The sequence below is a fragment of the Carya illinoinensis genome, chromosome 11, assembly GCF_018687715.1.
Source record: "Carya illinoinensis cultivar Pawnee chromosome 11, C.illinoinensisPawnee_v1, whole genome shotgun sequence".
NCBI lineage: Eukaryota > Viridiplantae > Streptophyta > Magnoliopsida > Fagales > Juglandaceae > Carya > Carya illinoinensis.
In genome coordinates, this window is record NC_056762.1 from 12,479,809 (window position 1) to 12,503,717 (window position 23,909).

The window sequence follows — 23,909 nt, forward strand, 5'->3', positions numbered from 1 at the left end:
GTTCATTGAAAATTAAAATTCCATATGTGGTTTTTACATTATAATTAATTTATTCATATATAGACTATCCCGAAATTATATCGGTACTGAAATATTTCTTTCCAGTGTTTCGACCGAAATGATCACCGGTATGGTATTCAAAACTTTAGTTTAAACATCCGATTGACTATCCTTTGGTAAGTTCCTCCGACGTTCTTCATCCCAAGGGGCATCACTCGGTAGCAGTAAAGACCTCTGTGGATCTGATTCTAACTTGAATATGCGTCCATAAAACGTAGCACTCGGTGTTCCATCATGGCGTCAACGATAATGTTGATCCATGGTAAGGGGAAGCTGTCCTTGGGGTGGGCCTTGTTCAGGGTTTTGAAATCCACACACATCCTCCATTTTCCATTCGTTTTCTTAACCAATACCATGTTGGAGGGCCATTCTGGGAAGTATGTTTCCCTTATAAACCCCACGGCCAGGAGATGATCTATCTCCTCGGTTATGGTTGTGCACTTCTCCGTACTAAAGGTTCTTCTTTTTTGTGTATCTTCTTTATCGTTGGATCAATACATAGTTTGTGCTCTATGACGGCATTGTCAATTTCTAGCATGTCTTCATGACTCCAAGTGAATACAGTGTTCGATCAACAGTTATTTTAACATGTCCATATATTTGGGGGGGAGCCCTGTTCCCACTCGTGTTGTGGCGTTCGATCAATCTGGGTGCAGTGTTACTACCTCTAGAGGCTCATTTGCATCTGCTTACATTAGATTGTTCTTGTCTCTAGTTTCCATGTCCTGGAAAGCTATGATTAATGATGGGGGTGGTGGTTTCCCTTCCAACCTTTCTACAATACATATGCTTGGCGCTGCCTGCATTGAGTTCATGCACGTAGCATTCTCGTGCCAGAATTTGTTCCCCTTGAACCTCGTTGATGTCTGTCTCTGTTGGGAACTTCATTTTAGGTAGTAGGTAGAAGTTACAACCTTCAAATTACTTAAAGTTGGGTGTCCCAATATGGCGTTGTAGCATGATGGGGCTTTATTTACCAAGAAGTCAATCATTGTCGTAACCATGTGTGCCCTTTGGCCGATTGTGACTGGTAGTGCGATGGCCTTTAGGGTGGTAGGTGACGGGCATAGCCTATCAGGGATAATTCCCATTTTGGCGAAGGCATCCCAGAATAAGATGTCAGCTAAGCTTCCATTGTTGATTAAGATCTGCCTAGTTATGTAGTTCGTGATTAATAAGGTCACTACTCAGGACCCCCTTGACAGTTTTCGTCTCCAAAAGAGATGGTAGGCATGGTACCTAGTTTGAAGTGTTTGGAGGGTTTATGCCATGTACAGCTCATGGTACCTTGCTTTATGGGCGTGAGCCTTTCTGCTGAATGCCTCACACCCTCGTCGATACATCCTCTTGTTATGGTGCAGATTTCTTCTAAGGGAGCTTGGTCTTCGTTGCGAGATTGGTTAGGGGGGGTGTCATGTCTCCATTGCCTTTCTTGTCTTTGCCTTTTGGGGCTACTACTTCGCTTAGGCTCACGCCCCCATCCTTCTTCTCTCTTTGGCTTGACATGCTTGGCCAACATTTGCTTTCCCTGCTTCCTATCAATTCAGCTACTCTTTTCTTCATAGTTGAGCAGTCTTCTGTCTAATGGGTATCCAAATGGTGGTACTTGCAATAGCGTTGGCTCCTTGTGGACTGGTGCGGTTCTTTCGTTATAGTTCCTACCTTTTCTTGCATGCTTAGATTATTGTGGATGAGGCGAGGCCCTTGGTCTTGTTGGGTGGGGTACCTTTCTCGTCGCCCATCTTGATGACTTGACTTGATTTTTTTTATCTCTTGCACTGTTTGAGTTTAGTTTCTGACTTCACCTCTTGCTTCCTGGGTTGGTTCTAAGAGGGCTTGTAGCATGTGTTCTGCGTTAACATAATCATCAGCCCTCTTCATGAATTCCCTTTGAGTTGAGGGGATTTTCCTTACCAACTTGGTCATATATGGACTCCGGGGCCACATACCTCCCAAAAAGGCAGCTAGCGTGATTTTCTCATCCTGATCGTCTGCGGTCAGTTTCTCCTTGTTAAATCTGGTCAAATATGCTTTCAAACTTTTACTTCTTACCATGCATTGTGTCAAGAATTGCTTGGGCAACTCTTCAAAACTATTACTCAATCTAAGTCGCGAAGTTCCAAGCTAACCTCGTGCTATTCCTTTTAATGTTAATGGAAAAGCACGATAAGATACCTCTCTTGGGAAGCCATGGAGAGTCATGTGTACTTTTGAATTCTCCAATGATCTACTTAGTCCTAGGATCCATCATACATATCAATATGGGGAACTTTGAATTTAGGCAAGAGTGGCACTATCATCACTTCTTCGTTGTAGGGAAGATCAATTCGATTTAGCAGCTACTTTTTGGAGGAAGATCCTCCAATTTTTCTTGCCATCTTCTTGTATTTATCTACGAGGCTGCGCAACTCATCGTGTAACCTCTTCTTTTCTAACTCCTTAGCATTCATGCCTCTTGCACTCTGTGTGTCTCCTAATGTCTGCTCGTTGTGGGCAGGCAGTGTTGTAGCATTCTGTCGTTTCAGCTCTTTGTTCTCCTTCTACAATTGCTCAACCACTACCATCGCCTTTTTCAACTTTTATTCAACTTATGCCAACTTTGCTTCTATGTCTACTGTATTCATCTCCTAGTTACAGTTTGCTTGGGATCACGTGGTAGTTGGCATGTGAAAGTTATGTTGAAGCCTGTAGAGATCCCACAGATGGCGCCACAGTTGAAGATGTGTTTCACACCACCAATTGCATAGATGACCAGCAATAGATGAGATGGCAACACGAGGTGCCTAGTGAAACTTCAATGCTTAAGTTAGAGAAAAGTGGTCTCAATATAAGTATATGAATAAATGCCAAATACGTTACCTTTAAGTATTATTTATATGAATATGAAGGTGGTGATAACGACTGACCTCTAAATGTATCATGAATAACCCTCAAATACATTGGTAGGAAAACTTTCTTGATTAGTTAGGAGCGTTATCTATTCTCTATATTATCCAACACGTGTTCATAGATTTAATCTCTAGGCTTGCAGACCAACCCTAATTCTTGAAGCCTCGGACTTGAGCCCACCAACAGGCTTATGCCTCCAAAGCCCTAAATATCCTTTCCATGGGTGAACAATAGTGATGTGATGATTAATCATATTGATAAAATCCTTTGTGAACATCAACAAAGCACTTTCTTGGCCATGCTTGAGGTGATGAGCTTAGAAATGAAGCATTGCACAATACATCAAATAGTCTAACTAATATTTTAAATTCCTTTTTGATGATTCATTCCAGTTTAAATTAGGTATAAGAACATAATATTTCGATACTTGTGTGTGTATATATATATACACATATGTATGAAAGAATTGAAGATTTTTAAAATAAATATACATAACAAAAACATTAAAAATAGATAGAGATGTTGATATCGAAAGATAATTTTTTTAAAAAAAATTACAAATTTGAGTTGAGATACAAAAGAAAGAGCCAATAAATTATTAAAAATAACGAGATTAGAAAAAAAGAAAACTGGGATATATTTAAAATTACAAAAAATTAAATTATATATATCATTTTTAGACTTTAAAATTATATTAATACCATCTATATTTAAAATTTACAAAAATTTCATCCAAGGTTAAAAAAAAAAATTATATAATTGTCATTCAAATAGTTTGGACCGAATGAAGTTTGTAATTGGTCGAAATGGGCCAAAATTGACATGAACAAGCCAAAATTTAGAACGAAATAGAACAAATATGCATACTATATTGGTACTATACTAGAACGGAAAATTCCAACCGTTTCAATTGAAATTGAATTAAATTCAAAACTAATGATGATGATCTAGCCTTTGGCCACAACATACGCACAAATGACTGGAATTGGAAGGATCTAGCTACTATTGTGTGAGTATGGAAACAGTCTCTATCTACGTATTGTGAAATGCTCTGCCCCTTTTCTCTCTAGCGCCTCACTCCTAACCAAAACCCACCCAACAAATCCCGCCTAGAGGGGGGGGGGGGGATGGAGCTTCGACTTCTCCCTCCCTCCTCCCATTTGGCTAAATTAGAACCTGTGTAGTCATTTATTTTTTAGTCTTTTTAATTTTCGTCCAAAGCATGGAGAAATGACAATATGCTATTTTTCGGAGCCCAACAACTATCACTTGCCCCATCGCAGGATTCCCAAGCTACTGATCCTTCAGACGACCAAAGATTTTCGTCGACCGAAGATCCACGTGCCATAGCACTGGGAAGATCTTGCTGCTGTCACGTGCGGCATATCTATGGCCAACGACCTCGGTTTCTTTAGACACGACTGTCTGCCACATTTCTAACGTGGCGCGTGTTCCTCATGTGCCATCATAGTCTCTTTGTTTTCTCTAAGGCTGAAAAGGCAGCTTTATAGTTTTCCAGTACATTGGAGGCATCCTAGGTCATATGGCTGATTTCGAAGTTTATCAAAGTAGATATAAGCTGTAATTCGTCATTTTTATATCTATATTTATATATACTATTATTTCCTTTTGTTTAGGTAAAAATAAAAAAGAAATAGTCTATTGGACATTTTATCCATAAAGTGTAAGTCCTCTCATCTTCTGAAGGGTGGGGTATGAAATCTCTATTTTAGGTAGACTACTGTCTCTCAGACAATTTTTCTGTAGAGAGTTACAATAGTTGTTATGATCATATTAGTCATAAATAAATTTTTGTACTGGTGGACCTTTAAATGTAATAGTTTGTTTGTAATATGAGAATTTTCCTATATATATGAGGTCAAATATATAACTTCCTTTTTATAAATGAATTAAGTCTGTTTTTCATATATCTATATATACCTACATATATCTATATATACCTACGTATTGCATTTGGTTATTATTATTTTTTTAAATAGAAAATTGTAAATTACTATAATATGCCACGTCAGCGCGTGCTCAAGCCCGTACAAATCCCGTGCCTTTCAATACTCAAGGACCTACCATGCCCGCCGTGATTAAAAAAGCCAAAACCGCCCAACAAAGCAGTCCTAAAACCACAAGCTCAATGCTCAACAGCCAAATGCAGACTCAGAACAGATAGACACTGCTGCTTTGTTTTACACTCCAATCTCTCACTTCTACACCCGATAATGGACCTCACCATCCCATGCAAACCAAACCCACTTCTCCTTTCTGCACCACAACTCACACAGACCTCCCACAGTTCCTTTCTTTTCAAGCTTCCCAATAAGCACAGGCTCGGAAATTCCCGCCAGAGACACTTTTTCCGGGTTCTAGCTTCCTCAAACCCAAATGCGTCCGATGGGTTTTCATGGCTAATTCTAACTCAATCGGTCCGGCGCGGCTCCGAGCGGTTCTGGACAAAACTCGGGGAGTCGGTGAAGAAGGAAACTGGGTTTGGTTTCGAAGATGCCAATGTGAAGGTGGGTGAGTTTGTGGGGCGAGTTAGAGGAGGGGTGAGGAAGGCTGGAGCTGAGTTGGAACGGTTTAGGACTGAGTTGGTGCCCGAGTTTGTGAATTGGAATCGGTGGGAACGTTGGAAGGTAATTTCAATTTGTCAGTTCACTCTGAGACCCTTTTGTTTTAATTTTTGTTTGCTAGAAAAGAAATAGCAGGAAAAGCGACAGAAAAATGGACAAGCTTGAGTATTTTCTCTTGACCTTTTGAAGAAGATAAGGGGTTGGGATACTAGACTACTAGCTATTATTCAAATTTTAGCTGGTAGTTCCGGGAAAAGGAAAATTCTTAACTATCATTTGTAATAATTAACCATATGCAAGACTACATTTTAAGTAGCATGCAGAATTGACTATTTTCAAGGAAATTCGCCTACTGTGTTTCTTCTTTTAATTCATTTTTCATTTTCGTTGAATGGAAAGCAAGCAGGGTCTACATTCATGTAAGAAAGTTTTCAGTTCTTTTTTATAAGAAAGCTTCTAGTTCTGTTTGGTGTTATCTTGTTTTAAAAGCTTTAATCTTCCTTGCTCTATTCACTTTACAAAATTATTGAGGCATAACCGATTGTTAAATTTAAAAATAATTGAACATATATACATATATATTTATATGTTAGTTGTATAAATTTTATTGGTGATATAAGGGCAGTTTCAAGTACAAAGGACGTATCTTTGAGCTTGTGTTTGATGAGGAGTGCTAACTTAAAGCTCTTGGTTATGGCGGGCTGAATGGCATGTTCCCTTTTATCCCTGTAAGAAATCTGCTCTATGTATTTATTTTGTATTCGCTAACCCCGAGGGGTTGGCTCAAGTGGTAAGGGCCTTGGCCTAGGTATTATGCTCCCTTCTGGTCTAAGGTTCGAATCCTTGGATGCAAACAATTTTTAGGCCATCGGACTGGGAGAATTTCTCCTTGAATTAGCTAGGGTGCACTTACGGGAAACTCCTTGCGGGAACTCCTTGTCGAGAACTTGTACACCCCTTGAATTAGTCAGTAATTTGTTCCTGGACACCCAGTGCCAATAAAAACAATGTATTTTTGGATTCACCATTGGGTTGGTTATTGGTTTAAATAGCTCAGAATTAGCTCTAGCCATTGCTTCTGAATTATATCATCCCCTTGGTTATGCTGCTTCAGTTATTCAAGCTACATCTAACTAGAGAAACTAAAGATATAAAGAAAATTCCGGAAGCTAAAGCTAGAGAAATATAAAGGGGGCATCCATCCAATGGTATTGTATCAAAACAAAAGGCTATGAGTTCCTCCATTGTCCTTGTACGGTCTTTAAGGCTCTGATTGTTTCTTTCTCACCATATACAGCACATCAAATAGATTGGGATCATTCTCCACAAGAGCCTGCATTGATCACTCTCAAATCTTCCGTTCAAGCATGTGAATAAATTTGTCACCTGCCTAGGCAGCACCCAATTTTAGCCCAAAGAGACCAAAAGTTGTTTGCTACATGGTGTTAGCTATCTTACATTGGAATAGGAGATAATCCATGGTTTCCCTATCCCTTTTAGGCATGCAACATCACTTGATTACCACAATGTGTCATTTTGGTAAGTTTTCCAAAGTAAGGATCTCTGCTAGTACAGTTGTCCAATCAAAATAAGGCTACTCTCGAGGGGCCTTACTTCTCCAAATGGACTTCAATGGAAAGAGAGTACTGTTGTAAGGGATCAATGCATCACAGAACAACTCAGGTTCAAACACGGACATGGCCCAATGCATTTTTTCTTCCCTATCCTTTCTCAATCGAACAGAATACAACCAGACATAGAATGAGTTAAAGAAATCCATCTCCCAATTCTGTGCCCTCTAATAAAATCACTCTCATTTGGATTAGATGTATTCGGTTATGATCTTCTCTAACTTCTATCCAAGTGGCACTTTCAATATATATATTCAATTGGATTTTCCAACGATTGGATGCTCACTATTTCACTGATAAGGAAGTCATACTCTATGCATAACTACCATAGTAAAAGGAAATAATGCTGCATGAGATGGCTAATAACTGATTTGAAGTTGACAGTCAGAACCTTCATTTCCTCATTGAAAATATGATGGCTTGATCACTAGATTCCAATTTTTTGAGATGCTATCATGCAAGTAAGTTACGGATAGGAAATACCAGGCAAGATGCCAGAGGAAGAGCTTAAAATCCAAGGAAATAGTACATTAATATAAACCAATGATCCAGACCTTAAACAAGTTCACTAGGTGAGTTTAAGTTGTTTTTATGTAATAAATTGCTTCAAGCCTTCCATAGTCGTTCTATTCATTTTATTTCTTAATTATTCTTTAACTTTATGATTAAAATTTTTTACGTGTTTAATGATATATTGATTTCCTACAAATTTGTTGTTTATTTGCACTTGTATATTCATGCCTTAAGTCTTGGTCAACTTATGAACATCAATTAACTTTTGAAGAACAAGAGGAAAATTGTAATTATAAATTGGTGTGGTTTTACTGTTTCAGCATTTTAACCATTCTATGCAACTTTAATGATAAGCTTTATAATGTTATAGTTGATCATCTCTCTCTCTCTCTCTCTCTCTCTCTCAAGGATCTCAAAACATGGGAGTCTAAACGAATTGGCGCCTTGATATTCTACACATTTGTTGCAATATTTTGCTGCCAAAGAATATACATAGCAATTCGAGCTCCTCTCCTAAATCGCCAAAGAAAGGAGTTAACGGAGGCTTATATGGAGTCTTTGATTCCTGAGCCTTCTCCTGGTAATATTAGAAAGTAAGTAGATTTCTTACTTCAACTGCAGATGAAATCACTCGCTTTAATGATATAACAAGATGATAATAGTTTGCTAGAGGCATTATTATCATTCAGAAAAAAGCAGCCACTAATTCATCTTGTTTTAGGGCTGGTTTGGTTATACAAAACCAAATTATCTCATCTTATTTCGTATAATCATTACAACTTTTTCAAATTCCCACACAATATATAATAAACAATTTATTTTTTTCAAATTCCAAAACAAAACTATATTAAAAAATTATATTGTAACAATATTTTATTCAACTTTTAGCAAAACATCTCATCTTATCTTATCTGAACTGTCTAACCAAATGAGGCCTTAATGATGATTGCAGTTAGAGTTTACATTTGTCTCTTAAGAATTTTCACATAAAATTGATATGAATCAAATAGATGAATGTATGCCTCAACTCGGGGGCTAGCTAGTTGACTGACAGTAAGGTTTTGAATTAAATCACATTTATCCCTGGAAAGCTTAATTTACCTGATTATTAGGTGGCTTGCTTGCAATGGCTTGGGAAATTGACAGTAAATTTTGATTTGTGAGGCTATATGAACCATTTCTCTAATAACTTTGCCCAACTAAATGAAACAAAGCTAATCCATTAAAGACCTTTCAGTTTTTCCCTTCCTCTTAATTGAAGTTAACTACTAAAAAGATTTAAAAAGCGGTGGGCGTTTCTCCAAGAAGAAACAATAGCATGTGACGGGTAGGGTTTCAAAAGATGAGACTGCAGAGGTATTAAAGCAAAGAAGTTTAGGGTGCCTATCACTCTGTTGTTCGTTATAAAGTTCAGAGGTCTCTGATTCTTCTTATAACTTTGCAGGTTTAAGAAGAGTATATGGAGGAAGACTATGCCCAAAGGTCTGAAAATGAAGAAGTTTATTGAAGGACCTAATGGAACTCTTATTCATGATAGTTCTTATGTTGGGGAGGATGCATGGGATGATGATCCAAAGTCTCCTCAGGACAATGTGAAACAAATTATTGATAGTAATGTCAAATTAAATGTAGAAGAGAAAAAGGAACTGAGGGAAGACTTGGGCATTTCAGGTTGGTCACATATAAGAAGGAATTCACAAGCATAAATGCGATTGTATTATCATGAATTATATATCCCTTTTTCTTATCATTTTTCCATCCTTTTTTTTTCTTTTTTTTTTTTTCTTTTTCCTGATGGCTTTATGTTCTTGTAATTTCGTGTGTTTTAATTGCAAATTTTCTTACTTAAGCTGACCTCCATAAGTATTTTGTAACAAATTTATAATGCACAGTTTTTGATATATCGATAAAGATCTTGAACAATAATTTTACATAGGAGAAGATTAATGCCCAAATTTTATGATTGTGATTTGCAAACACATCACGTTCTATTAGAAGTGTGTTTGGAAATTTTTTTGTAGCAAAGTAGATAGAACCTCTCAGAGAAATCCATTACTTAGAACTAGAGATAAATGTAGACAATTGAACTTGGTGATCCGAATGAAGCGTGCTGGAAATATAGAAAAAGAAAAACAACAGCAACAATCCAAGGAAGAAATAAGGACCGGGCTGGGTTTTGTGTTAGTGAAATTATTTGGTTATCTTTTTTGTTGCTACTTTAAGCCTAGTTATACATTTTTTATTCTTAGACTCCTCTCTCTCTCATGACTTCCCATTACTTTTCCATTTTCGGCTCTTCTTGCCGGAAATATTCCTAAATCTTCCGATTATTTGCACTAACTTTTTTTTATTCCTCTTTTGTTTCTTTTCTCCCTACATTTATATTTTCTTCCTTTTCTATTCTTTTGAGTTTTCTTTTGGCCTGGGAATTTTGTTTGTCTGGCTGTTATGGTGTCATATAGAAGTGTTTTGGTGGACTCGAAGATATTCACGATTTTAGTGGTGAAGGAAGGGTTGTTGTGTATAACAGAAAAAGTGGGAAAGTTAAAAAAAATTTGTTATCATAGGTAAGGCGACTGCAAGATGGTTGGAGAAGACGGTTGTTACTTGTGCTAAATCAGGTGATAGTGAGTTTTATAAGATGTTGAGTGAAGGGAATTGAGCTTTTCTAGCACAACAGTGAGTTCATTTTTATAGGTGTTATCTGGTGATTGCAGAGTATGGTGATGGCAGCAGGAAAGGCTTCATTCTCATACCTGAGGGTATGGACAGGAAGGGATGGAGGAGTTTCGCTGAAACGATTAAGGTTTTGGGCTATGTGAAGTCCTCTGTTCCAATCACTAATAACATAGGAAGTTTTGATTATGGGACCTTTGTGGAGGTAACACTGTCGCTTGGTATACCTTTCTCTCTGTACACATGCAAATTTTCATGTCGGTGATGGTGTCACGGTGAAGGTTTTGTAGTATCACGGTGGTTGTTAATGGCAGCTTCACGTGAGTTAGTAGTAGAGTCCAAGTTGATTGTCCTTGCAAAGAAAGGAACTAATCTACGTATTTAAGAGTAGGGCTGGAGGGAGAGGCATGAGGTGTTGGTGGGTCGCAACACAACACTATGGATAGTGAATGTGTTGGAGGAGTGCTTGAGGGGGGAAAGAAGGAGTTGTATTCAGTAATCAGGGAGGGCTACCGTAGCTTTGTTGCTCAACATTGCTCGAATAGACGTGGGCGTTATCTGTCAATTGCAGAATATGGTTAGGTGGGAAGAAACTGTTTGCTTTGTTTTCCAGAAGGTGAAGATGGTTGGGGATGGAGAAAACTGAAGAATTTGGTTTCGGAGATGGCCCAACCTAGGGGAAATGGGTCTAGAACAGTCGTAGAAGCGTAGAGTAACAGAGTGGGAAGGGGGTCAAACACCTCTATTAGATCCTTCAAGGAGGTTCTCACGACGGGACCAAGGTACGTGTAGAGGAGGGCAGACGGAGGTGCACGCAATGTCACTGGGGAGAAACGTCGAGCCCCACGCCATGTACAAAATGCAGAGGATGGCAGGCTCGTGGGACAGGAGACATGGGTGTCTAGTAGGCATCTGTAGGAGCTGCAGGGCTAGTTGAGGAAATTGCTGAAAGAAATGGATGAAGTACAAAGGCACATCGGGTTGTTTAAGTAAAGAGGTTGGAGATGGGAGGAAGCCAGGGGAAGGAGTGAAATGGGAGCGTTTTTAAGAGCGGGTGTTGGGCCTGTTTGGAGTAATAAGGCTGGGCCCAAGTCTTTAGGGCTGGATACCGGGTTCTTAACGGAACCAAGGCTTTCTTAAGTGGAGGGCCTGGAGACAGGCTTGGGCCCCCACAACCCAAGTTCTTTTCAAAGGCCCATCACTTCTTAACTAACGGAAATAAGGCCTCCTTGAGTGGAGGGCCTGGAGATGGGCTTGGGCCTCCACAGCCCAGGTCCAATTCAAAGGACCCAGAACCATTACCGGGTTCTCTCAACCCGGGTTTTCTCAACCCGGTTCTATGCGACATCTCTATGGAGCCAGAGCCAACACCGTGGTAGTCGTTGGTGGAGAACGTAATGGCAACTTCACAGACCTCGCCGACGGTGGTAGTGGAGACCGTCGATGAGGTCCCGATGGCTTTGAGTGAACAGAATACATTTTCGAAGCATGCAACGGGCTCAAGCTTGTATCGGAAGGGTGTTTTTTGATGCAGGGAGGACAGAGGGTGCCGATATGCTTAGAACCTATGTTTTTGGGTCCGTTGGAAGCTCCTATCAAATCATTTCTAGATCTCGAGGTCGTGGACGAAGAGGGGGAAGAATCCGAGGATCTAATGTACTTAGTGGATGATGATATTGAAGATCTCAGTTTCCCTGATGTTTGTGGACAGCTGGGGTTGGATGATATACCATTAGAAGGAGAATCTCTTGGTTTTCAAATCAGTAGGGTGGAGGAACCTATGCCATTGAATTTTTTCTTACCGGCGCAACCAAATGTTTCAGATTGGGTCTTTCATAAGGTGAGGGAGATTCAAAAACTTGTGGGGATTGAGTGTGATGGATATGAGGAGCAATTTATGGCTTTGTTTACAGCAATTGAAGCGAGACATAAACAAAAAACTAAAGGTGAATCGAAAAAGTATCAGGAACTCAAAAGATTGAACTGGTCGATGAATATGGAGAGCAGTGGCAGTAGGGGTAGGGTGAAAGGGAAGAGGCTGTCTGTTCCTCAATGAAGCCTAAAATTGTGTCGTGGAACGTCCGTGGGCTTAATGATATTAATAAGCGTCTACAGATTAGGAACCTACCTCGAGAGTGGAAGGCAGATATTGTATGCCTGCAAGAAACGAAGTTGAAAATGATTGATAAGAGAACTGTGCGGAGTTTATGGAGTGGAAGTGATGTGGATTGGTCATTCTTGGCCTCAAATGGGGCATCGGGAGGGGTTGTGGTAATGTGGGATAGAAGGGTGGTCGAGAAGGTGGAGGATTTTATTGGGCAATACTTGGTAGCATGCTTGTTTAAGTGTGTCTCTGATAACTTCTTATGGGCTTTTGCAAGTGTTTATGGTCCCAACCTAGACACGACAATAAAATTTTTGTGGGAAGAATTAGCAGGGATTCATTACTGGTAGTGACTCCCATGGTGTATGGGGGGAGACTTTAATGTTGTAAGATTCCCAAGTGAAGTCTCGGGTACTAGAAGATTGAGACTAGCTATGGAGGAGTTCTCGAAGTTTATTTTGGACCTGAACTTGGTGGATTTGCCACTTGCCGGGGGCAATGCGACTTGGTCTAGCAATCAATCTTCGTCTAGACTGGATCGTTTCTTAATTTCACCAGAATGGGAAAGCCATTTCCCGGATGTATGGCAAAAACGTTGCCCCGTATTGGTTTAGACCATTGGCCTATTCTGATTGACTGTGGAGGAGTTCATAATGGTCGTCGACTGTTTAAATTTGAGAATATGTGGTTAAAATTGGAAGGGTTTGTGTGGAGGGTCGAACAGTGGTGGACTTCCTATCAGTGCCAAGGTACTTCCAGCTTCATTTTTGCAGGTAAATTGAAAGCTCTAAAGAGAGACCTAAGAGTGTGGAACTTGGAGTCTTTTGGCAATGTAGGGGCAAACAGGAAATTAAAGTTGCTAGAACTTCAAGAGATTGAGAGGCTGCAAGAGGTACAATCACTTACTCAGGAAGAACAAGATAGGAGATCAGAGCTGGTCATAGAGATTGAGAGATTGATACTGCTAGAAGAGATGTCTTGGCGGCAAGGCATTGTGGTTGCAGGAAGGAGATTGAAGTACGAGTTTCTTCCATAGAATTGCAAATTCTCATAGGAGAAATAATTTTTTTTTTTGATAAATCAATTCTCATAGGAGAAATAATAACATTGAGAAGCTGATAGTTGACGGTGTGGAGTGTAGTGATGAGCAGATACTTCACAACCATGTAGTTGATTTCTATCAGAACTTGCTAACAGAGCAGGTGGGTTGGTGGCCTTCCCTGAATGGGATGGAATTTGATACCATTGGGTCAAGCGATGTCTCTCGGTTGGAAAGGGATTTTGAGGAGCTAGAGGTTTATGTAGTGAGAAAATGGCTAGGGATAAGGATCCAGGACTGGATGGATTCTCTATGGGTTTTTTTCAAGATTGTTGGGAAGTGTTAAAGGAGGACCTTACGAAGGTTTTTCAGGAGTTTTTCTTGGCTAGAAAATTTGAGAAAAGTCTAAATACTACATTCCTTGCCCTGATACCCAAGAAGGTGGGGGCTATGGATTTAAAGGAATTTCGGCCTATCAGTCTAGTGAATAAGGTATATAAGATTATTTCGAAAGTACTTGCAAACAGATTGACTGAGGTGATGGGGAAGCTTATTACGAAACCCCAAAACGCCTTTGTAAAAGGCAGACAGATACTGGATGTGGTGTTAATTTCCAATGAATGCCTCGACAGTAGACTGAAGGCCAGGAACTCAGGGATCATCTGTAAATGAGACATGGAAAAGGCTTATGACCATGTTAACTGGGATTTCCTTCTACACTTGCTTAGGAGATGCAGATTTGGGGAACGATGGAGGGCGTGGATACACTGGTGTATATCTACGGTAAAGTACTCTGTGTTGATAAATGGAGTTTTAGTTGGTTTTTTTTTAGAGTTCCCGTGGATTGCAACAAAATGACCCGTTGTCACCTTTATTGTTTGTGATAGTTATGGAGGCCCTAAGTAGGATGCTCTCGGCTATGGTTGAAAATGGATTCCTAAAAGGGTTTTCGATCGGCACCCTGGATAGGGGTACTATCAATGTTTCTCATTTATTGTTTGCAGATGACACACTTATTATGTGTGAAGCCTAGCAAAATCAGATGCAAGTGTTGAAGACCCTACTCTTTTGCTTCGAGGCAGTTTCTGGTTTAGAGGTGAATTTGGAAAAGTCAGATTTGGTGCCAATTGGTGAAGTTTCTAACATTCGCCAGCTAGCGAGAACGATGGGGTGCAAGATAACCTAATTTCCTATGACTTACTTGGGACTTCCTTTAAGAAGTGCCTCAAAGGCGCCCTCGGTTTGGGATTTAGTGATTGAAAAAATAGAGCGGAGATTGGCGGGGTGGAAGAGAATGTATTTGTCGAAAGGTGGAAGGATTACTTTGATAAAGAATACACTCTCTAACCTACCTACTTATTTCTTGTCTCTCTTCCCAATACCAGCAAGTGTGGCGGCTCGCATCGAAAAGCTTCAATGTGATTTCTTGTGGGGGGGGCTTGGGGGAGGAGTTCAAGTTTCACTTGGTTAAGTTGGAGCAGGTTTGTTGTCCTATTTGGGGGTTAGAAATCTAAGGGTCTTCAATAGTGCGCTATTAGGCAAATGGCTATGGAGATTTGCTAAGGAACACGATTCTCTATGGAAATTGGTGATTGAAAAGAAATATGGTGGTTTATTGGGGGATTGGTGTACTCGAAAAGTAAGGGGGGGCTTATGGAGTGGGGTTATGGAAATATATAAGAAGAGAATGGGGGGTTTTTAATCGTCATGTCAAGCTTTGTGTGGGTACGAGATCAAGGATTAAATTTTGGAGAGATGTTTGGTGTGCTAGCAGGGCACTGAAAGACTTGTATCCTCTTCTTTTCCAGTTGGCTAGTGACAAGGATGTTTCAGTGGCAGAAGTTATGGAGTTAGTGGGGGGTCAAATTTTTTGGAATATTAATTTTAGTAGGGCAGCACAAGATTGAGAATTAAGCAGCTTCGCAGACTTCTGCAGCCTCATATATTCCATAAGACCAAATATGCAGCAAGAGGATGTTTTGTGGCGGACTCTAGTAGGCAAAGGCAATTTTTTAGTTCGTTCTTTCTATAAGGCCTTCACCCAAGAGCCCAATTCTCTATGTCCCTGGAGAAAAATCTGGAGACATAAGGCTCTTCCTAAAGTTTCATTCTTTGTATGGACTACATCCTTGGGGAAGATATTACCACAGATAATTTGAGGAAAAGGAGGATCATTATTGCAGATTGGTGTTGCATGTGTAAAAGAGGGGGAGAGTTGGTAGACCACCTCCTTTTGCATTGTGATATGGCAAGGGCCCTCTGGAGTGAGGTATTCTCGCGACTGGATATGGCTTTGGTGATGCCTAAAAATGCGGAGGCGGTGTTGGCTAGTTGGTCAAACATAAGGGGCAAAAAACCAATTAAAGCTATTTGGAAGATGATTCCCCTATGCATTATGTGGTGTGTGTGGCATGAGCGAAATAAGCGGACCTTCGAAGACTAGGAAAGATCAGTGGAGGAGCCTAGACTTTTATTTTTTAGAACACTTTGTAACTGGGCTATTGCTGTGGATTTTAATGGCCTGGCCCTACATGATTTTCTTGTCTCTAATGTGCCTACCTAGTTAGGGCATTAGAGTTGTAATACTGGCTTTGCCATTGATCAATATAATTTGTTTATTTATAAAAAAAAAAGTTTTGATTATGGAGTTAGTGTTTAGGCACACGGCAAGGATCGAGTCCCTTCTAAGTCCATGTTGTCGGGAGGTGAAGGGTCTCATAAGGCGGCGGTGTTGAAATTGAAACCTTTTCCGGTTAGTTAGTTTCTGATGGATTGAGGGGCTCTTTGGACTCTTGGGGCATTGTTGTGAGGGAGGTAGGTGGCGGAGCAGTGAAGACTGTTGACATTCCCAATCAAACTTTTGTTTCAACGGGTGGTGTTGGTATTTCCGAGGGAGGCTCATCAAGATGGGCAATGGAAGAGTTTTTGGTGGAGGTGAAGCAGGAACTGTTCGACATTAAAGAGAAGATCAATAGTCTTCTGTTGAGGCTTGACAAGGTGATGGGCTTGGGGGAGCTTGTGGGCCATAAGTCTGGGATGGTGGGGCACTAGGGCTGGAAAATGATGACATTGGAGTTGTGGGCTCAAATTTTAATAAAGGGGCTGGTAAAAGGCCAAGAAAGTACTGTAGGGGACCAAGATCTTTCATGTGAAAGGAGGCCTTGAGATGCTGTTGCAATTGCTGAATTAAATCAGCATCAAAGCTGGTAATCACAATGTCATCAACATACACCAGAAGAAGCACAATTCTTGTAGAAGTCTTACGAATAAAAAGAGAGGAATCAAATTGACCCTGAGCAAAGTTAAAAGCAAGTAGTGTAGAGCGAAATTGATCAAACCATGCACGTGGAGCCTGTTTTAGTCCATACAATAATCGTTTTAGCTGACAAACCTCGGAGGAAGGTATAGCAAACATGCCGAGGGGTGGAGTCATATAAATTTCTTCCTTTAGATCCCTATGCAGAAAAGCATTCTTCACATCTATTTGCCGGAGAGACCACCCTTGTGACGCAGTAAGTGCCAAAATAATCCTCACAGTAGTCATTTTGGTAATGGGTACAAATTTTTCTTCATAATCAATATCATACTCCTAGTGGTTCCCAAGAGCCACAAGACAGGCCTTATATCTGTCAAATTGAATTGAATACCTCATTTGTGAGGATTTCCTTTCATTATATGGCACAAGTGTGCATGATACAAGACTAGAATCAAGCCAAATTTATAGTAATCAAATCTGTCTACAAAAGGAAACTAGGACTATTTATATAATCTTTCTAAGTAAGGAAGTATATATATACAGATTAGGAAAGCTAAATAAGGAAGGTCTTGCTGTCATCCCCTTTGTCAAATTAATGCTGGTCAGTCAAGAAGCATCAATTTGCCCATAAGAAACTGACGACATTGTTGTGTCATGGCCTTTGTAAACACATCAACGATCTGGAGGTCAGTAGAAACATGAGGAAGAGAAATGATATGAGTATCCAAGACTTCCCGAATGGAATGACAGTCCACCTCAATGTGTTTTGTACGTTCATGAAAAACAGGATTTGCGGCAATCTGAATGGTACTAGTGTTGTTAGCATGGAGAGGAGTAGGATCGGACTGAACACAACCAAGCTCAGCTAGGAAACTACGAAGCCATAGAATCTTAGAACAAGCAGCGGACATCGCTCAGTATTCGGATTTGGTGGAGGATTTGGAAACACAATCTTGTTTCATACTCTTCCAAAATATCAAAGAGTCATCAAGAAACATGCACCAACCCGTAACAGATTGTCGCATATTAGGATATTCTGCCCAATCAACATCATTGTAAGTCACAAAGTGAAGATAAGTCCCAATAGGGAAGAACAGCCCATGGCTAGGAGATCCTGAAAGATATCGAATAATACGACGAACAACAGCTAAATGTAGATGACGTGGAGCCTGCATGAACTGACTAACCTGCTGGACAACAAATGAAATATTAGGTCGAGTAATAGTCAAATAGTTCAGGCTACCCACTAATTGTTGATGCATAGTAGGGTTGGAAAGGAGATTACCCTCCTCTTGACGATACTTCGTGTTTACTTCCAGAGGAGTATCCACAAAAGAAGTATCCTGGAGGCCAACCTAAGTAATCAAATCCTAAGTGTATTTATGTTGATTCAAAAAACTTTTGGATGGATCAATATGAACTTCCAACCCCAAGAAGTACGTAAGAGGACCAAGATCCTTCATATGAAATGTGACTTGAAGATGCTACTGCAGTCAGGTGATCAGGGCGGGATCCGTCCCAGTAATAACAATATCATCAACATAAACCAGAAGAAGAACAATGCCAGTAGATGTCTTGCAAAGAAATAGAAAAGAGTCATATTGACTCTGCTTAAAAGAAGATTGAAGCAAGGTGGATTGGAATTTATCAAACCATCCTCGGGGAGCTTGTTTCAGCCCATATAACAAGCGATTCAACTTACAAACATCTAAGGAAGAAGAGGATGACAAACCAGGTGGAATCGTCATGTATGGCTCTTCTTTGAGATCACCACGGAGAAAGGCATTTTTGACATCCATTTGATGAAGAGGCCAACCTTGGGATGCAGCAACAAAAAGGACAATCCGCATCGTAGTCATCTTGGCAACCGGAGCAAAAGTCTCCTCATAGTCCACCCCATACTCTTGCCTATTGCCAAGTGCAACCAATCGTGCCTTATACCGATCCAGAGTCCCGTCCGAACGCAGCTTGATAGAATAAAGCTGATAGGAAGAGTACTGCCATCAACAATCTGAATATTTTGTGTGCCTCCATATTTACGAACACCATGGAGACCCGTCGTACTATCAGTCATATGATTAGAAGCACCCGTCGTACTATCAATCATATGTTGTACCATTGCTGGTGTGAGAACAAAGGAATTAGAGCTTACAGTGGGGGGTGCAAAAGAAGAAAATGACTAAACAGCAGCCTGAAAAGCTTGAGACTGGCGATTCTAAGGCCACACTCGACAGTCCTTGATGAAATGGCGTTCCTTCTTGTAGTAGTTACAAACTTTCTTTGGACAATTGTGGGCAATGTGACCAAATTACTTGCAATTGAAACACTGCAACTTGTTCCTCCCTTTCCCTTGTGCGGTATAGGCTACATTAACAGCCTTAGAAGAGACCTTCTTAGAAGTCATACCCATCTAAGTGGATAGCCACTATTCTTCACGCAATAAGTCTCCCAAACAAATATGCAAAGAAGGAACTGGATTACGATTCAATAAGCCAACCCGAATGGGTTCAAATTCAGGCTGAAGCTTCATCAGAAACTGGTCGCGTTGACTCTCAGCTTGAACCACTTGAAGAGCTGCCAATGCCGTTGGGGGAACCTTAGCATGAACAATTGTAGAATACTCGCTCCAGAGATTAATAACACCAAAATAAAATTGTTCAATGGTTGAATTACCTTGACTGTAATTGCTAATTTCCAACTCCGATTGGAACTTCTGATCACTATGGTCTTGATGATAAATACGGTGGAGATAGTCCCACATAGCCTGAGCCGTAGTAAAATAACGAGGGTTGGTCACAAGATGGGGCTCAATCGTCCCCAACAGCCAAGAGACCACTTTAGCATCCTTGACCTCCCATTGTGCAAATTCTTTTTTATCAGTGGGAACTTTAGTAGAACTATCAATATGATTTGATAATTCTTTCCCTTTCAAAAACATCTTAAACTGAAATTCCCACGCAAGAAAATGCTTTCCAATAAATCTAACAATAGTATTCTCAATAGATATGATGAAAGCCACCAAAAGAATAAGCCCAAGCAGTCACAACAAAGTAAGTAGCAAGTTCAACCCAAAAATAAGTCCAACCACGCAACTGCCTAGGGAACTCGCCGAAACCGAGAACGACTGTTACACAACCACCCACAGACAACGCTGAGGCCACAAATGTGGGTTTGCCCTTTTCAGAGGGGCTCTAATACCATCTCAATTTGGTTTGAATGCCCTTTTTAGAGGGTTTGCCTTAATTATATAAATGTGAATTTACAAGCTAATTGCTAGATTTCTAGCGTCTAGTATGCTATACAAGGTAAGTATTTACACCCTAATTGGCAGCTAAATATAATCTAGTTATAGAAGAAAGTGTCACAAAAAATACAATAATTCTCCCCAATCATATCTTCGTAACAGTCAGTTGCTAGAAGTTACATTGAAGGAATCTCCTGAGTTTTTGTCATTACCTTTGCTAGTATTTTCGAATCTGGTGGTGGCTTCTCAAGCACCGGGGTTGACATAGACTAGTTCGCAGATGGTTCTTGCTTGTTGATTAAGCATTCAATTCTCAGAAGTTACATTGATTGACTCTCCCGAGGTTTTGTCGGCATTTTCAAGTTTGGAGGTATTAACTAGGATGGAATGTGACAATGTCGCTCTCCCTTCTACTCCTTCAAATCTAAAGAAATTGATGGTAAGCCTAATGTGTGTTCCTGGGTTCAGTGGTGGGGTGTGCGAGGAGGAGGATCATCTTTTTAATTTGATGGTGGAAGATGAGTCTATACTTTCAGGGGAAGACTAGAGTTGTGCTGAGATGCTGTTGGTTTTAAGGGATATTGAGAATCTGGTTTGTAATCAAACCGAAAGGGAGAAGTTGGGTGACTATCTTGAGCCATTATGTACTTTGCTCCTGGGGGTAACTTTGGCTAGGTGTTCTTCAAAATGGGCCCTTAAGAAAGTCCAAGAAATCCAGGAGTGCTTGGGGATTCGTGTGAGGGATTTGAGGATCAGTTTAGAGCCATACTTCTTGCCATTGAAGCGGGCCATCATTTGTCTTTGAAATCAACTTCGAAAAAAGAAAGAGAGTTGAAGAGACTTACCTGTACAATAAATTACGATGCAAAGGAGGGGAGTGTAAGTCGTGGAAGGAGTAAGAGGAGGGCTTCTAATCTTTCTTTATGAAGCGTAAGATTCTTTTGTGGAATATTAGGGGTTTCATAACCGCAACAACCACCTCCATGTTAAAAATTTATTTTGCCAATGGAAGGTTGACACTATTTGCTTACAAGAAACAAAGTTACAATTGGTTTATAGGAGAATCATCAAAAGTCTATGGGGATGCCCTTATGTGGTTTGGGTATTCCTTGCTTTGAGTGTGGCTTCCGGTGGTATCATTGTGATGTGGGATAAGAGGATTGTGGAACTCTTGGAGGAGTGTATTGGGGAATTTTTGGAGGCTTGTCTTTTCAAGAATGTGGACGATGGGTTTGAATGAGATTTCACGATAACCCACCCATGGGTACCACTTGGGTAGACCAAGTTGTAAGGGAAAACTTGTATGCATGAGCCCCAAGTCACAGGTTCGATTTCCCTTGAGAGCAAAGTGCGATTTAAGTGGGAGGCCATGGTGGTGGGTTGTTGTGCTATTTTCACTAGGGTGAGTCCTAAGGGCTCTGTCGTGGGGTGGTTCCCCCATCATCAAAAAAAGAATAAAGAATGGGATTTCACGGGCGATTAAGGGCCTAAGTTATTTATGGTGAGGATTTTATCTAGAGATGTTGTCTAAAAAAAAACAAAAAAACTGCTTTTGAAGGAGTTTTCTTCTCCCATATTCTCTTCCATGGGAACAATCATTCTAGGGCTTGTTAGAACTTGGTAAAAAGATTTGACTGTGATTTTACCTTTCTTGGAGGGGCTCCAGCTCATCTTATCTGTGGTACCTTCTATCATGCTTACAAAATACAATGCCTCATAGAACTTTGTGATAGTCTCCATCTCCCAATCATGGGCTGCCCTAATGAATTCTACATTCCATTAAGGGGAGCCACTAGAAAATGGCGGGAGCTACGTTCTTGTGTGAGCTAAAAAATGGCAGGGAAGTGTCTTGTAGACTACGTTCACTCCACCATTTGTCATATCAAAATCTGACACGGTCACCCATCACAATATGTTCATGTCTTCAGAAGAACTCCTAGTGTCTCCTAATGTATTTCCACAAACCCACCCTATATGTGCCACGTACCTCATTTGAGCAACATCCTCCCCAAGTCTCCCCAAAATGTGAATCTATAATGGACTTGCATAGAAAGCCCCTTTCGTTTTGGTACCTCCACAACCATTTACCCAACAGGGCTTGGTTGAATTTCGTCAAGTAACGAATTCCCAAGCCACCCCCTAGAAATTGGGGTACATACAAGTGACCAATTAACCAAATGAATTTTGAATTCTTCCCCCAATCTGCTCCATAAGAAGTTCTGTTGTAGCTTCTCTATACGATTGGCAACTTTATGGGAGCAGGAGCAAATACAAAAAATAGAAAGAGTGTTTTTAATTAGAGTAAGTCTGCCACATTTAGACAAATAAAGCTTCTTCCAAGAAGCCAATATGCACTCCACCTTTTCAACCATGCTGTTCCAAATCCTCTTTGATTTAAAGAGAGCACCCAATGGTAAGCCAAGATATTTTAGGGGTAAAGATGAGACCTTACATCCCAATATAGAGGCTAAGTCTCCGCGTCAGAAACATCCCTAACTGGCACCAATATAGACTTCAAGAGATTAAGGCCTCGTTTGTTTTCGTAGATGAGATGAGTTAAGATAAAAGTTGAAAGTTGAATAAAATATTATTAGAATATATTTTTTTATTATTATTTTTGTTTTGAGATTTGAAAAAGTTGAATTGTTTATTTTATTTTGTGTGGGAATTTAGAAAAATTGTAATGATTAGATGAGATGAGATGAGATGAAAAATTTTGTAAAAGTGAACAAGGCCTAATTCTCAAACCCGAGACAACTTCAAAGCTAAGAAGTAGAGCCCTCAAAGATTGGATATGCCCGATATTTGCTCCACAGAAAATAAGAGTGTCGTCAGCAAAAAGCAAGTGAGAAATATCCATGGAACCATAGTCTCCATTCCCTACTGGAAAACCATATAGAAAGCTGCCTTCCACAAGACCCACAATCATCTTATTAAGAGCTTCCCTGACGAATAAAAATAGTATAGGAGAGAGCAGGTCTCCTTGTCTCAAACCACAAGAGGAGTCAAAGAAACCTACCGGATAGCCATTCTCCAAGATAGAGAATCGAATTGTAGAGATGCAAAACTCTACCAATTTATGCCATTTGTCCCCAAAACTACATCTTGCAAGTAAATAAAGTAAGAACTTCTAGTTAACGAGATCATAGGCTGTCTCCATGTCTAATTGCAAAGTAACCCGGGTTCTCTAGATTTAAGTTGTCCATCCAAAACTTCATTTGCAATTAAGTCTGAATCTAGGATTTTTCTACCTTTGACAAAGGCGTTTTGCGGCTTCGAAATGACCTCTTCCATCACTGTACTCAATCGATTCACTAACACTTTGGAGAGGATCTTGTAAGCCCCATTAATAAGGCTAATAGGATGGTAGTCTCTAACATTCATAGACCCCATCTTTTTGGGGATGAGTGCTAGGAAAGTAGTATTAAGGCTTTTTTCAAAGCTGGCATTAGTATAAAAATCTTGAAAGACTTGCATCAAGTTTCCCTTAATCACTTCCCAACAAGCTTGGAAGAAACTCATGGTAAAATCGTCAGGGCTTGCAGCCTTGTCACTAGCCATGCCACGGATTACTTTACCCACTTCTTCCTCCTCAAAAGGCCTCTCTACCCACCGTGCGCACTGCTTATCTAGTACTGAGAAAGTCAAACCATCCACTTCCGGTCGCCATGTGTGGTGGTAATACTACTCAATGTGATTCTTGATGATTGATTGATCCGAGGATACTACATCATCTATTATCAACATCTCAATAGCGCTATTTCTTCTATGAGACTTAGCCACCCTTTGAAAGAACTTCATGCACTTATCTCCCTCCTTGATATTGTTATTGATGATCATTCTACTGTTAAGAACCTTGTTGTTCATTATTATGAAACACTGCTATCGGAACAACATTTGTGGAGGGCCAAA

At 40.2% G+C, this 23,909-nt stretch overlaps 1 protein-coding gene across 2 annotated transcripts in view; it reads left to right on the forward strand.

The window, feature by feature from the left end:
- Positions 1-5,053: 5,053 nt before the first annotated feature.
- Positions 5,054-23,909, forward strand: part of LOC122280915 (ATP-dependent zinc metalloprotease FTSH 12, chloroplastic) — a 52,321-nt gene continuing 33,465 nt past the window's right edge. For both annotated transcript variants that reach the window (XM_043092036.1, XM_043092037.1), the window contains exons 1-3: positions 5,054-5,597; positions 8,087-8,271; positions 9,123-9,349. In XM_043092036.1, the coding sequence (XP_042947970.1) occupies positions 5,184-5,597; positions 8,087-8,271; positions 9,123-9,349 (826 nt within the window). In that variant the 5' untranslated portion in view covers positions 5,054-5,183. The remainder of the gene's footprint in view (positions 5,598-8,086; positions 8,272-9,122; positions 9,350-23,909) is intronic.